Source organism: Peromyscus californicus, unplaced genomic scaffold (genome assembly GCF_007827085.1).
Source record: "Peromyscus californicus insignis strain IS unplaced genomic scaffold, ASM782708v3 Scaffold_24__1_contigs__length_46423439, whole genome shotgun sequence".
In the NCBI taxonomy this organism is placed as follows: domain Eukaryota; kingdom Metazoa; phylum Chordata; class Mammalia; order Rodentia; family Cricetidae; genus Peromyscus; species Peromyscus californicus.
In genome coordinates, this window is record NW_026294535.1 from 45211651 (window position 1) to 45227612 (window position 15962).

At 47.2% G+C, this 15962-nt stretch overlaps 1 protein-coding gene and 1 long non-coding RNA gene across 3 annotated transcripts; one reads left to right on the forward strand and one right to left on the reverse strand.

Moving 5' to 3' along the window:
- Positions 1 to 44: 44 nt before the first annotated feature.
- Tmt1b (thiol methyltransferase 1B) lies at positions 45 to 6086 on the reverse strand. Its single transcript, XM_052753727.1, has one exon. It carries the CDS (start codon positions 2564 to 2566, stop codon positions 1865 to 1867), a length of 702 nt encoding a protein of 233 aa, XP_052609687.1. The 5' UTR covers positions 2567 to 6086; the 3' UTR covers positions 45 to 1864.
- Positions 6087 to 6096: 10 nt separating this feature from the next.
- LOC128119958 (uncharacterized) lies at positions 6097 to 9092 on the forward strand. 2 transcript variants are annotated; one of them, XR_008221737.1, is made up of 3 exons: positions 6097 to 6372; positions 7638 to 7769; positions 8113 to 9092. It is a non-coding gene; the product is annotated as an uncharacterized LOC128119958 (long non-coding RNA). The 2 variants fall into 2 exon arrangements; XR_008221736.1 differs by lacking the exon at positions 6097 to 6372 and adding an exon at positions 6384 to 7354.
- The last annotated feature ends 6870 nt before the right edge of the window (positions 9093 to 15962 follow it).

Consider the following 15962-nt stretch of genomic DNA (forward strand, 5'->3'; position numbering starts at 1 on the left):
AAAAAAAAAAAAAAAAAAAAAGTATTTGACAATAAAAACTTTGTTTTATTGAGTGCTGTTCTCTCATCCTGAGGGTTTGCCTTCTCTCTGTTCCTCTGAAGCTCAGGACAGAATGGGCAGTAGGGAGGGAGGCTGAGGTGGTCTGGCAGGTCTGGCAGGGAATACGTGCATTGGCTTGTGACTAGTTCCAAGGGGCACATGGGTGTCGTCTCAAAAGAACAGCAGTGAGAACTTCACCACGGGGACAAAGGGAGAATAGGGGTCCTAGAAGGTGGGTGGGCAAAGTCCAGGGCTTTGCAGTTGACAGTATGGCACTGTATAGTTTTATACCTCTGGAGAAAGCAGGGAGGAAAGCCTCACTGTGTAAGAGGAACTGAGGCTGCTGGTCATCTCAGCAGCAGTGCTGAGGAGGTTCTCTCATTCTTTACCTCACTGGGGTGGCTCTGACTACAGGCAGGGAGGGAGCAGATGGGCTCCTGGGGGAGGGTTATTTCACAGCTTTTCCCATGATGTGGGGCCCAACAGGTAACCACTTGAAGGGAGGGGGCTGCCATTCCATTTGGACATTAAAGAACCCTGCCTTCTCAAGGTCCTTCCAGGTCTCTCTGGTGAGGTGGCAGCCATCCCCGATGTGTTTCCAGGTGGGCTCAAAAACTCGCTGCCACAGGAAGCCCCAGCTTCCCCGAGGCTCAGCCACGTGCTCCCAGAAGAACAGCAGTCCTCCCTGGGAGGGAGGAAGGAGGGAGTTAAGGTCACTTATCTACTCCACGTTGCTCTTTTGGTCTCACGCCCCCTTCCTTCTCTCAGACCCAGCTTGTCAGATCTCTCTGAAGTAAGAGCTTCTGGCCTGAGAGTGTACGGAACAAAGGGCTCCTGCCCTCCTCACACCCTCACAGTGCTTGTAAGGAGCTTCTGGTAACTGGGCGGCCGTGACTGGTGAGAGAGATCTTCACAGAACGACTACGAGGACCGTACGGAGGGGAACAGGAGACACTGAGGGTTTGTCCAGGCGTGGGACCTTCCAGCACTGTGACACGACACTTGTTGTCTACCATGTTCACCCTCAAGAACTTTGTGATTAAGTTACGAAAAGGCACCCAAAAAAGTCTCACTGTATTTTAAACACATTTACAGTTTTGTGTTGGGTCACTTTCATAGCTAACCAGGGGCTGTGGGTTAGACATACCTGCTAGATAGAGACATGATCCCAGCCTCTCCTGAGACTCTGGTGTCCAGTACAACCAGGATACCCCAGGGTTCTGGCTACTGCAGGGCTTCCTCAAGCGCCGCCCCCCTCCTCTTCCCAGGGGTTTCATTCACTCCCATACTGAATTACCACTAAAAGGTCATACTGGCCATAGCTCTTTTTTTCCAGGCCACATCATGTCCTGATTTTCTAACGACCCGTGTGGCTTCTCCGCATGGATGTCTTAGCAGATCCTGAGACCCAACCGGTTCAGAACAGTTTTGCCATTCCAGCAAGTGGCCATTTCATCCACTCCCCCTTCTGTGGTGCGAGCCAGAAACTTTGGAAATTGCCCTAAATTCCTTTCTTTCCACACCCAGCTCAACCTCTCAGAGACCGTACTCCCCCTGACATTTCTACTCAAAACCTTCTGTTCCCCCACCTCCTCCGCAGCATAACGCTTCATTTTAAACCTCACCGTCTTCCGTGTCTTCACAGCTCCCTCCCCACTGCACTGAGCACACTCCCCTGTGTTTCCTAATAGCATCCTATTGTCCCACACAGATCCTAGACCGCAGGCCATTCTGATGGCGTATTCTGCTGTCAGAGGGTAAGCTACATCAGCTTCCCGGGATTCCCCATCCGGGGTCCTGAACGCCGGAGCTGCCAAGGCCGGACTCACCTGCCCCAGGCCCACACCCTTGCTACTTTGCTTACCGGCTTCAGGACTCTCTGGATTTCCTGCAGGACCTTTTTGGGGCTCTGTACAGAACACAGCACCAGGGTGCAGACCACCACGTCCATGGAGCCGTCCGCCAGCTGTTTCATGTCCTCTCCATAAGCCACGATGAAGCGCTCGTACTGGAGGTGCCTGTTCTCAGCCATGCTCTTTGTGAGGAACTTCTCGAAGTTGGGGTTTGGGTCCACGCAGGTGACCTTGCAGTCAGACGGGTAGAACTGGAAGTTAGCACCGGTGCCACAGCCCAGCTCCAGCAGGGCCACTTTCCCGGAGGTCCCCTTAAGATCACTTATCTGGCTAAACAGTTCCCGTTTCTTGCCTTCCATCTTTTTGTTGGAGCTTTTTGTTAACTTGGCCATCAAGTAGGGGAAGTAGGTTTTGCACATGGGCTGCCAGTAGCCCAGCAGAGCCAGCAGGTGCAGCGGAAGTGTGAGGAGCAGCACCAGCAGCTGCAGGAACGGGACCAGCACATCCATGATGCCCGCTCTAGCTGGTGCGTCCCGGGACACTGGCTTTTTGCCTCTGCTGGTCTGGCAGATGTAAGTCTCCCGTCCTCCCATGGCAGGACTTTGCTCCCTGACTCCTGCCTGGTAATCCTCTTTCCTGGGTGGAGCGTGTGTATGAAATTCTTCCAGTAGCATGGGTCACACAGCCCCACAGGCTCTTCAGAAGTTTTATGTGGGTGAAGGACCACGGCAGTGCCTATGTCACCGTGTGATGGGCAGATGAATAGCGTTGAGCATGCTGACTTACCTCAGAGGAGGGGAGGAAGGGGGCCTGGGGACCTGTTTCAGATCATGGCCTCACAAAGACCAGAGGCTGGAGGCAAAGCTGACTCATTGTCTTCAGGTCTGTCCAGGTTGTGCAACCCAGAAATTCTGTTTGGATTCCCCTACCACACCCCCTCGGATTTTACGACCAGCAGCATGCCTTTGCCCTAAATGGGGACCAAGCGTTATGCCTGTAAGCCCCTCGAGACACTCAGGTGGTCAGGGCCCTCCCCTGAGGACCCCAACGGCCACAATGGCCGTCCCCGGCCCCTCTAGACACGGGAGTCCAAGCTCTGGATTCGAAAACCTACCAATCCCTGGGCTCACCCCAAGCTCAAGACTTGAAATGCCACCAGTCCCCACCCTGGAAAGCTCCATCCCCAAGAAACTGCATAAACCCCATCTCCTGCCAGTTCTCCGGTTCTCCGCTGCTTCTTGCCGGAGCAGAGGCCGCTGCCCTCCCTGGTTCTTCCCTCCTGGGTTTTTCTTGTGTGACTCTGCGGTATTCCTTGGCTCCTGACTGCCAGGCTTCCTTTCCCTTCAGAGCTGTAACTCTTCCATTGAGAAAGACTTTTCCCTCAGAGCTCTAACACAATGTACAGGGTTAGGCCCGATTGGTCATGAGAAGGAGGGAGGTTACGGGTCAGAAGAAAGGCTCTGGGATTGGAAACAGGCCTCAGCAGGAGAGCACTGGCCTGCTGTGCTCGAGGCTCCGCACTGAAAGAGGGCACTTAGAATAATAAAAAAACCCTTTATTATATGTATGCATATATATATACACATGCATATATATTATATTCATATATGTATATACATAGGTATGTATGTATGATGTGTTTGTATGTATGCTCTTGAGTGTGTGTGCATGCTATGGTACAGTTCTGGAGGTCAGTTGGTAACTCCTTGTGGACAGTCTCAAGGGCTGCACAGCAATGGCGCCGTGACCAGGTTCTTTCTCTCTTTATCTTTTTTGTTGTTGTGTTGGGCTGGGGTGGGGGTTGCTAGGCAAGGGCTCCACCGCTGAGCTATAAACTCAGTCCCTCGAGACACTCAGGTGGTCAGGGCCCTCCCCTGAGGACCCCAACGGCCACAATGGCCGTCCCCGGCCCCTCTAGACACGGGAGTCCAAGCTCTGGATTCGAAAACCTACCAATCCCTGGGCTCACCCCAAGCTCAAGACTTGAAATGCCACCAGTCCCCACCCTGGAAAGCTCCATCCCCAAGAAACTGCATAAACCCCATCTCCTGCCAGTTCTCCGGTTCTCCGCTGCTTCTTGCCGGAGTGGTTTAAAATATGTTGATATAAATGTTGGAGGTGGGTGGGGCTCAGTGGGTCGAGGGCTCACTGGGCATGCAGGAGGCTCCGTTCCTAGAACTGAAGAAACCAGGTGACACATGCCTCTCATCCTAGAGCTTGGGAAGGAGGCAGGAGGATCAGGAGTTCAAAGTCAGCCTTGTCCAGGTAGTGAGTTCCAGTCCAGTCTAGGTTACATGAGGCCCCCACCCATCTCTCTCTCTCTCTCACACACACATACTCAATAAGTATCCGATATCTTGCGTCTTAGTTAGGGTTTCTATTGCTGTGAAGAGACACCATTCTCATGAAGGAGAATCATTTAATTGGGATGCTTATATTTTCAGAGATTTAGTCCGTTATCATCATTGTGCGACATGGTGGTATGCAGGCAGACATGGTGCTGAGCAGGAGCTGAGAGTCCTTACATCTTGACTCACAGGCATCAGGAAGTGGTCTGAGATACTGGGCATGGCTTGAGCATATATGAGACCTCAAAACCCACCCCCACAGTGACACACTTCCTCCAACAAGGCCAAATCTACTCCAACAAAGCCACACCTCCTAATGGTGGCACTCCCTGTGAGCTTATGGGGGTCAATTACATTTAAACCACCACACCTTGCAAGTTTATTCTTATTTCACTGTCTTTTAATTTATATATGTATGTGTATATATATATTATTGAAAATAGAGTCTTCTCTCATACAATACATCCCAACTACAGTTTCCCCTCCACCCGCCCCTCCCAGCTCCCCCTATCATCTCCCCTCTTCCCTGGATCCACTCCCTTTCTATCTCCCATCAGAAAAGAGCAGACCTCCAAGAGACAACAACCAAATATGACAAAACAAAATACAATAAGGCAAGGCAAGAGCCCTCTGAACAATGCTGGACAAGGCAACCCAGCAGGAGGAAGAGAGTCCCAAGAGCAGGCAAAACAAGTCAGAGACACATCCACTCCCAAAGTTAGGAGACTCACAAGAACACCAAGCTAACGGCCACAACATTTACGCAGAGCACCTATGCATACCCTGTTTCTCTGTGTAGCCCTGGCTGTCCTGGAACTTACTCTGTAGACCAGGCTGGCCTCGAACTCAGAGATCTGCCTGCGTCTGCCTCCTGAGTGCTGGGATTAAAGGCGTGCACCACCATGCCTGGCCTTATCATCTTTTTGTTGTTTATTAGAAATCTCTGTTATTTGTTTCGTATAATTGATTGTTGCTTCATTTATTATCACTATTGATTTCTGTATACCTATTTTTATGAGGTCACCTTACTAAATTCTCTCTCTCTGATTCAGAGTTTCTCTGTGTTGTCCTGGCTGTGCTGGAATTCCTTCTGTAGACCAGGCTGGCCTTGAACTCAGAGTTTCACCTGCCTCTGCTTCCCGAGTGCTGGGATTAAAAGTCTGCACCACTATGCTGGGCTACAAAGACTATTTTTAAAGACAGTCTTACAATAACAGCAAAATCAAGAGAGAGAGAGAGAATTTCCTGTTTAGATCTGCCCCACAGATGCACAGCCTCTACCAAGAGCTCAATGGCTACATCATGCCTGGAGGACAGCACTTCACAGCTACACCCCAAACATCATGTCAGTCATTTCACCTGGAGGACAGCACTTCACAGCCAACTATACCCCAAACATTGTGTCATTTCACCTGGAGGACAGCACTTCACAGCCAACTACACCCCAAACATCGTGTCAGTCATTTCACCTGGAGGACAGCACTTCACACCCCAAACATCATGTCAGTCATTTCACCTGGAGGACAGCACTTCACAGCTACACCCCAAACATCATGTCAGTCATTTCACCTGGAGGACAGCACTTCACAGCGACACCCCAAACATCAAACATCTTCTCTTTCTCTTTCTCAAACTTTACTTTTTTATTACATTTTCAAAATAAAAAATTTAATATCGCATGTTGTGTGCTTGTGCGTGTGTGCGCGCGCGCGCACATGCACATGCACACACCAAGGTTCACATGTGGAGGTCAGAGGACAGCTTGTTGGGGGTCAGCTCTTCTGCCGTGTGGTTCTGCGTGTCGAACACAGGTTGTCAGTTTTGGTGGCAGGAACCTCTCCTGGCTGAGTCACCAGCCCACTTTGCCTTTTTAAAGGAGGTGTAATTAAATAAAACAAATTAAATAAAACTCACACGCGGTATTGGTCTGAGGCTGTGGCTCAGTTGTAGGCTGCTTAGTTAGAATGCACGAGACCCTGTGCTTTAGCCCCAGTCCTGCTTAAACTGTGTACAGTGTAGCACACGCTTATAGCCCAACACTCGGAATGGTGACAGGACTCATGTTTTCTTTTCCCCCCAGTTCTGCCTGTGTGAGCTACCCCTAAGCCCTGTCAGCTCTGCTTCCTGACTTGGTAAGATCACACACTTCCTTCATCTCTGTTGATCTGGCGTGACCTTGCCAGACCACGACCCTCCCCTGGCTGGCACACTGTGTCTCTTGTCTCGTGACTGACTTCTTCACTGCCACCCTCTCTTCTCTCCACTCTCTAGTGAATTCCCACGGTCTTCAACACAAGGCCTGAACTCCTTGGTGCTGCTCATAGAGCCACGCATGTGATGGCCTCTGCTCACGCCTCCTGCTACGGCCTCTTGCTGTTCAGATGGAAACATCCCTCAGTTCCTCATACTCTCGCTCCTTTTAGCTCTGGGGTTCAAGTCAAATCTAGTCAAGATTAGGCAGGCTAGGGTCTGCAGGAGCTGGATCTCCTAGATGGAATGGTGGGAGAGGTCCGGTCAGTGAGCACAGGTCAGGCCAGAAATCTCGTAAGGCAGGTGTGGACTTGGGGCGGGGACTGGGGCTGGGCTCTCAACTTGGAGGGTCAGGGATCGGTGAGCACCAGGAATGGGGCAAGGTTTAGGACCAGGGTAAAGGTCAGGGTCTGTAAGCAGTTAGAGCAAATACCGTTCCTGCAATTCAAGGCAATACTTGCACATTTCAAAAGGGTGGATGTTAAACTGCCCTGCACTAGATTTTAAGTTTCCTCTAGTCAGAAGGACACTCACAGGGAGCATGAGGAAGAGTGACTGAGGAGCGTATGGCTCCCAGAACCCTGTGGGCTTCTTGTGTTAAATACATCTGTGCGCAGTGTACGACTCCTGCCTGCTGACCTTCTGTGTTCTAAGATGATGTTTTATTATTCCCAGAAAAAATAATTGAAGCCACCAGGTATGAGTTACAGCACAATGTGCATGTGTTAGAATACGCTGTAACCCCATTTTCTCTGTTGTCAGAGAGAGAGAGTACTGGAGTCTGCACCCATGGCTTGGAAGCCCCGAGAGACCTACAATCCCTAACCAGCTCAGCCAAAGATCCCTCAACGCAACGACATTACAGTTAGTATCCTGCAAAGAATAGAGTACACTTTTTAACATTAGGAATGATGCAGGATTTCTGGAGCACACCTTTGATCCCAGCACTTGGGAGGCAAAGGCAGGTAGATCTCTGAGTTTGAGGCCAGCCTGGTCTACAGAGTGAGATCAAGGACAGCCAGGGCTACACAGAGAAAAACCAAAAACAAAAGAGGGAATGACACGTGGTTTCTTAATATAAAACTAAGTTTTATTGATTTGGGTGAAAAATCAATCCATGCTATGACGCCATGTGCTTGCTTCCCAGGTGGCTTGGCGTCGAATGTGGAACTGGAGACGGCTCCTCCCCCATTAGGATCTGATGAAAGCTGGACAGACAAAGTTCTGGTGTGATTTGGCCAAAATCTGGAGCTTGAACATGGATTGAGAGAAAGAAAAGGTCTGTGTGAAACCCCCTCTCTATAAAACACCTGGATGTGGAAGGGCTCCTTGGCAGAGAGGCAGAGAATGAGTTATGTAGAGAAGGCCATAACTTCTGGTCTCATTTTGAAGTGCTCTGTAAAGGTTCCCCGGGCCAGACAAGAGAGGAGCAGTGTGAGGGGGGTAACTTGCTCCAGGCCTGAAACAGGAAGCAGGACACCAACTGGGGGTGGGGTGGGGGAGGGGCACACTTCCCTACGAGTTTGGTAGGAGGATCCAGCTTCGAACCATTGAGCTGAAACTATCCTGGCAGGAAAGAATGAGACTAATTTACCTGAATTCTAACTCTTTTCCTCTTGTAGGGGAGCAAAGAACTCCCCAGCGAGGAAGCAAGAAGAGGCCATGAGAAGGATGGCCTGGGCCTGTGTCCAGGAAGGGCCTCAAGTAACTCTGCTGATATTAACAGAGGCACATTATCCTTGCATTTTGTATTAGTTATTTTTCTCATTGTGACAAAATGTCCATCAAAAACAGCTTAGGGAAGGATTGGTTCTGGCTCACAGTCTAAGAACGAAGGGATTCAGGGCCTTATGAGGGAAGGCAGGGAAGCAGGAGGCAGCTGGTTACATGGTGTCCACCGTCAGGAAGCAGAGATGAAAGCTGGTGTTCAACGCCCTCTTTCTCCTTTTCCCCAGCCCATGGGATGATGTCACCCACACTCAGGGTGGCTCTTCCTTCTTTAGTTAAACTTTGCTGGAAAACTTTCCCATAGACATGTTAGAGATGTGTTTCAACAGATCTTAAATCCAACGAAGCTGCTAACGAAGATTAACCATCACATATACATCAGCTGTATTAAACATTTTGGCTGTGTGTGTTGGCTCCCACCTTTAACCCTCATCCCAGGCTGCAGAGGCCAACCTGATCTACAGAGAGAGTTCCAGGCCAGCCTGGGCTAAAGAATGGGTCCTTATCTCAAAAAACAAAACAAAACAAATTTTGGTTGGGGAGCTGGAGAGATGGCTCAGTAGAGGATTCCAGTTTGGTTCCCAGTGTGCACACAGGGCAGCTCACAACCGTCTGTAACTCCACAGGATCCAACACTCTCTTCTGGTCTCTGTGGGCATGGGCATCTGCACACTTGTGGCATTCACCCCCCCCCCCCCACACCTCCCCCCTCCACACGTACACATACAATAAGAACATTTAAGAGGCAGGTGGATCTCAGTGAGTTTGAGGCCAGCCTGGTCTATGTAGCTAATACCAGGCCAGCCAGGGTTACATAGTGAGACCCTGTCTAAAAATTTGTTTAAGTAAAAATATTTGTTTTTGGTTGGTTGGCAATAAACATCAAAAGTACAACCCTCCTGAGGGACCCCTTGCTGCCATTTCTTCATTTAAAATATATCTACAGCATGAAAAAAGAAGATATTTAGTTCTCTACCTCTCCAGCGTCCGATTGGCCTGCCCGCCACAAGCAGCTTATGGACAGAACGTGAATCAGCTGTGGCAGTTTCCAATGTTGCCCATGATTCTGCGCGTTCTGAAACAAAACTGCATGCCCCCTTTCAAGACAGGCGTACACTGCATTGACACAGTGAGCAACACACTCAGGCACCAATCCGCCAACAGCCCAAGAGGTCCTCACCTCACCCTGTGCCGACCCACTCCACTCTAGCCTGGCAACTCTGGCCTCATGAAGGGGCTGCTGCACTTCCCTGCCGTTGGTACCCTGGCTCTGGGGAGATAGATAGGGACATTCTAAGGCTTCTTAGCTCGGGGTCTGATGGAGGCTGACTGAATCCTCAGAAACTTTTAGGGTTCTCTGTCTCTCTAATTTGTGATGTAAATTTTGTTGTGTAAAGTAAGGTATACAACATATGGTATGTGATACATCTAGATAGTAAAACGGCTACTGTACTGAAGCAAGCTGGCATGCCCATCATTCCACAGAGTTTCTCCATTTGGAGTTACAAGAGTGGCTAAAATCTATTCATTTGAATACAGTGTATTATAACTATAGTCTTCATGTTGCATATTGGATCTCTAGACTAGTAGAACTTGCCTGCTACTTTGTAGCCTTTGACCTACTATCCCATTTCTTCCTAATCCACTGGGGTAACCACTGTTTAAAGTTTTGAGGGCTGGATGTGGTGTTGCATGCCTTTAATCCCAGCACTTGGGAGGCAGAGGCAGGAGAATCTCTCTGAGTTCAAGGATGGTCTGGTCTACATAGTAAGCTCCAGGAAAGCCAGGACTACAAAGAGAGACCCTGTTTTATTTTTATTTTTTTTTTAAATAAAAGTTTTGAGGGTCTAGTGTTGGTAGTGAACTTGGGTGGCAAAGGCAGGTGGATTTCTATGAGTTTGTGGTTAGCTTGGTGTCTTTGTTAGAGACACCATGATCACGGCAACTTTCACAAAGAAAACATTTAATTGAAGGGGCTCGCTTACAGTTTTAGAGGTTCAGCCCATTATCATCATAATGAGGAGCATGATGGTGTGCAGGCAGAGGTGGTGTTGGAGCTAAGAGTGCTACATCTTGCAGGCAATAGGAAGTTGACTCACTCATTGGGTGGTATCCTGAGCATAGGAAACCTCAAAATCCACCCCCACAGTAATGCACTTCTTCCAACAAGGCCATATGCACTCCAACAAAGCCACACTTCCTAATAGTACCCCTGCCTATGAGATTATGGGGGATAATTACACCCAAACTACCACATTTCGTTCCCTGGCCCCCATAAGCTTGTAACAATATCATAATGCAAAATGCATTTGGTACAACTTCAAAAGTCCCCATAGTCTATCACAGTCACAACTGTTTAAAAGTCCAAAGTTCAAAGTCTCTTCTGAGATTCATGCAATCTCTTAATTGTAATCCCCTGTAAAAATCAAAATCAAAAAGCAGATCACATACTTCCAACATATAAAGGTACAGGATATACATTACCATTCCAAAATTCAGAGAAGGAAGAATAGCAAGGAATACTGGACCAAAGCAAGACTGAAAACCAGCTGGGCAAACTCCAAGCTCTGCATCTCCATGTCTGCTGTCAAAACGCTCTCCACATCTCCAACTTCATTCAGCTCTGTTGACGGCAATCCACTTCTTTCTCTTGGGCTGGTTCCACTGCCTGTTAGCAGCTCTCCTCAGCAGGTATCCCATGACTCTGGCATCTCTAACATCTTGGGTTCTCTAAGGCAATCCAGGCTTCAACTTTACAGCTTCACTCACTGGTCTCTCTACTAGACCTCCATTCAGGGGCACCCCTGACACATGCCTGGTCTCAGTGGCTTTATTCCATAACTCCTTTTTTCTATCCATAACTCTAAAGCCAGAACTATGTGGCTGAGGCTGCCAAGTTCTGCTGCTTGCTGGGGCTGGAACACAACCCCTTCATTCAATGACATCTTCACCAGCTTTCTGTCTTTCACTGCCTAAGTTTGGCTGTCCTGAAACTTGCTCTATAGAACTCAGAGATCTGTTAGCCTCTGCCTTCCAAGTGCTGGGATTAAAGGCAGGCACCACCACATCTAGCTCTAAACTTTCCTTTAGCTACTTTTCACAATTTGGAAACTTAGCCAGGTGGGATCTTGCCCTGAGGTGACCACTCTCTTTATTCCATTTCTTAATTGTTTATCTTCTTGAACACAGGATTTTGCTCCATTCCACTTCCTGGTGCTCTTTTTCTACTCAAAATTTACTTTTTGTAATTTACCATGCTCAACTTGGTCCTTTTCATTATAAAACTTCATTAGAGTTACCACTAATAACCACAGGAAGAATCTATACTAGGCTGTTTTGAGATTTCCTCTGTGAATGGAATTAATCCAAAACTCTTCACTTTAGTCTCAGGCAGACTCTTTGGACAAGGGCAAAAGGCAACCACTTTCTTCACCAAAATATCACAAGAATGATTTCTAGGCAACATACTAAAATTCTTCTCCACTGAAACCTCTTGAGTGAGTCTCCCACAATTCAAATAAATCTTAGCACCTCTGTCTTTCAAGCTTCTACTATTATGACCCATTAAGCAGTTTTTTAAAGCATTCTGCTGCTTTCATAACCCAAAGTACCAAAGTCCAAAAATCTCCAGACAAACACATGGTCAGGCCTATCACAGCAATAACCCATTCCCAGTACCAACTTCTGTCTTAGGGTTTTTATTGCTGTGAAGAGACACTATGACCCCATGGCAACTCTTGTAAAGAAAACATTTAAATTGGGTGGCTTGCTTACAGTTTCAGAGGTTCAGTCCATTATCATGGCAGGGAGCATGGCAGTGTGCAGGCAGATGTGGTGCTGGAGCTGAGAGTGCTACATCTTTCAGGCAACAGAAGTTGAGTGACTCACTGGGCAGTATCCTGAGCATAGGAAACCTCAAAGCCTACCCTCAGAGTGACACACTTCCTCCATCAAGGTCATATCCACTCCAACAAAGCCACATCTCCTAATAGAGCCACTTTCTATGAGGTTATGGGGGCCAATTACATTCAAACTCTCATACTTGGTTTATGTAGCAAGTTCTAGGCAGGTTAGGGCTACATAGTAAGACGCTGTTTCAACAAACAAACAAACAAATAAACACCCAAATGTTTCTGTGTGTGTGTGTGTGTGTGTGCATTTCTGCAGATGGCTGTTTTGAGGATGGGTTGGTATTGGGTATTGTCTTCTATCACTCACTCTTCATGTCATTTTTTGAGACAGTGTTTCTCACTGTTAGGGTGCCTGGTTATTGATCTCCAGGGATTTGCCTATTCTCTCCCTTTCCTGTGATGAGTTATAGGTGCCTACACCCAGCTCTTACATGGGAGCTGGAGACCCAAGTTCAGGTTTTCATGCTTGGGCAGTAGGCACCTTACTGACTGAGTCATTTCCCCAGTCCCTGTTTTATTCTCTATTCCTGTGAAAAAAGTTTTTGATTCCACACAGAAGTGAGGTCATGCAGTATTTTGTTATATATATATATATTGTTATTTGTTTTTTGAGACAAGGTCTCTCTACACAGCTCTGGTTGTCCTGGAACTCACCATGTAGACCAGGCTGGTCTCAAACTCTCAGAGATGTGCCTGCCTCTGCTTCCCAAGTGCTGGGATTAAAGGCGTGTGCCACCACCATGCCCAGCTAGGATTTTTATTTATTTTTTATTTATTTTTATTTATTTATTTTTTTTTTTGGTTTTTCAAGACAGGGTTTCTCTGTGTAGCTTTGCGCCTTTTCCTGGAACTCACTTGGTAGCCCAGGCTGGCCTCGAACTCACAGAGATCCGCCTGGCTCTGCCTCCCGAGTGCTGGGATTAAAGGCGTGCGCCACCACCGCCCGGCGGATTTTTATTTTTATGTAACCTATTTCACTTGAATGATGTCTTCTGATCCTATCCATGGTGTGTCAAATGGGGGTGGGTAATATAATATCTTACTGTATTGTATATACACATTGCAGTTTCATTATCTATTTGCTGGTTAATGGACACTTGTTTTCATTCCCTGAAAAATGCTGCCGTGAAGACGGGAGTGCAAGTGTCTTCATGTGGAACCATCTCCTTTCCTCCAGGCATTACCCAGTTAGATTGCTGGGCCCTTTTGTAGTTCAATTTTTAATCTCTTTGGGCAGTGTCCTTCTAGTTCCACAGCGGCTGCTCCGATATGCACTCTCATGTTGGGTTATTTCTCTCCCGGAGTCCCAGGGGACTAGTAAAGAAATGTGATTGAAAGAGCAGAGCGGGCCGGAAGCACTTCCTGCATGGCGGAGTAAAACAAGAAGTCATTAGCAAAAATGGTCAACATCAAAGTTTCTCAGAACTCTAGCAATGAACCTAAGATGTCTCAACCCACAAAGTGATTCCCCTGCCTGTCTCCTAGAGCAATGGCTTTGTGTTGTAAGAGCAGCCAGTGTAGTGGTATTTAAGGAGTCTCATTTTCACCCTTTCCCACTTCCAGCCTCGAAACCTCAGACCCACTCTCAAACCAGCAGTGCAGGCGGTCAGCAGCTTCATGCTTCTTAAAGAGCCCATCCTCAGAGAAGGGTCTCTATTTGCCAATTGTTGGAACAGCCTCATTCACAGAGCTTGTGTTGATTTGGTTACCTCCAAAAGTCAGCAGTACTTTTAAAGTTGCCATTTTCTGGTGGTGCTGTTCACTGAAGCAAAAGACAGACTGGCCAAAGTTTATGAAGAAATTCTAGAGATGTCCGGAGGGGCCTTTTAGCAGCTCTGACTCAGTCCTGGGGATCTTGTGGCGGCACACGTACACAGTTGTGCATCGCTCACCTTCTGGCCAAGGTGCTGCTCCAGCAGGAAGTGGATTCTAGGTCAGAGGTCTAGCCTGCTAGTGCACTGAAGGCAGCAGGTATAGCACCCTCAGCAAAGGGTGGGGCATCTACCAGGAAGGTAGAGAGATCTAAGGAAATCCCTGCTTCGTTATTTGACTGCGAAGCTAGCCAGAGACTTTAGCGGTCGTACACAGCAAAGGATAGAGGCTTCAAAATCAGTCGAGGAAAGACAGACAGCAACAAATACAGCAGCAGCTGCAACCACAAAAACAAATAGCAGCAGCAAAACCTGGTTTCTAGAGCTGTCAGTTACATTATTTAACACGCCTAGTTTCCAATGAGAAATTTAAAGAGGTACGAAGAAACAGAATAGTGTAGATCCTACAGGAGGCTTGGCAGAGGGATGCTTCCCTGCACAAACCCAGATGGCGGAGCTACTAGAAAGATATTATTACCTCAAAATTCTCATTTCCTGATTTTAGTAATCTGACTCTTTTTCTTGTTCTTACATACTTAGTTTTCGTCAGTTTAGCTATAACTTATTTATATAATTCTTTTCAAAGAAGTACCTTCTGTTTTGTTGACTTTCTCTGTTTTTATTGTTTCATTTATTTAAGCTTTAATCTTTATTTCTTTTTTTTCAGAATAGACTAAACCTCTACCTATTTATCATTGAAAAGTTTTCTTCTTAAACTAGGTGAGGTGGTATGTTGTAGAATATTATTTTAAGATGTGTTACATTTGTTTATGCTGTGGAACATTTGTTTTAATGATGCAAAGCTGTGTTGCATTCTTTTATGTTGCATTTGTTTAATTCTGTGAAGCTGTGTTACTGTGCCTGTCTAAAACACCTGATTGTTCTAACAAAGAGCTGAACAGCCAATAGGAAGGCAGAAGAAAGGATAGGCGGGGTTGGCAGGCAGAGAGAATAAATAGAAGGAGAAATCTGGGAGAAAAGAAAGAGAAGAGCAAGAAAAAGACGGATCCAGCCACACAGCCACCCACAAAGCAGGAGTGAAAGTAAGATTACAAAAGTAAGAAAAGGAAAAAGACCAGAGGCAAAAGGTAAACAGTACAATTTAAAATTAAGAAAAGCTGACTAGAAACAAGTCAAGCTAAGGCTGGGCATTTATAATTAAGAATATGCCTCTGTGTGTGATTTATTTGGGAGCTGGGTGACGGGCCTCCAAAAGAGCAGAAACAACCAAAAACAGTGGTGATGCGTGCCCATCATTCCAACACTCAGGAGGCAGAGGCAGAAGGATGGCTATAAGTTCAAGGCTAGCCTGGGCACATAGTGAGTTCCTGGTCAGTCAGAGCTATATAGTGAGGCTTTGTCACCAAACATTAAAAAAGAAAAGAAAAAAAAAAACAGAGTTCATGTTATTGTTTTTGCTTAGTACAGCCACCCAACAACAGACTCGTAAATAAATTAAGCAAAACCCAACAGAGCTGAAGAGACAAATAGGCAACCCAACAACCTTTTTCTTTTTTCTAGACAGGGTTTCATTGTCCTGGAACTCACTTTGTAGACCAGGCTGGCCTCGAAATCGTAGAGATCCACTTGCTTCTGCCTCTTGAGTGCTGGGATTAAAGGCGTGCAACACTACACCCAGCTCTAGTTGGGAACTTTTACATCCTACTTTTTTTTTTTAAAGCTAGTATCTTATGTAGCCCAGACTGGCATCAAACTTGCTATGTAGCCAAGGATGACAGTGAACGTTTGATCCTCCTGCCTTTATGGCCCTGGTACTGGGAATACTAGCATGTGACACAGATCACCAATGGGCTCGTAGATTTGAGTTCTTGGTTACCAGGGAGTGACACTATTTGAAAGGATTAGGAGGTGTGTTCTTGTTGGAGGAAGTGAGTCATTGGGGGTGGGCTTTTGAGGTTTCAGAAGCCCAAGCCAGGTCCAGAAGCGCTGGTTCTTTCTGCT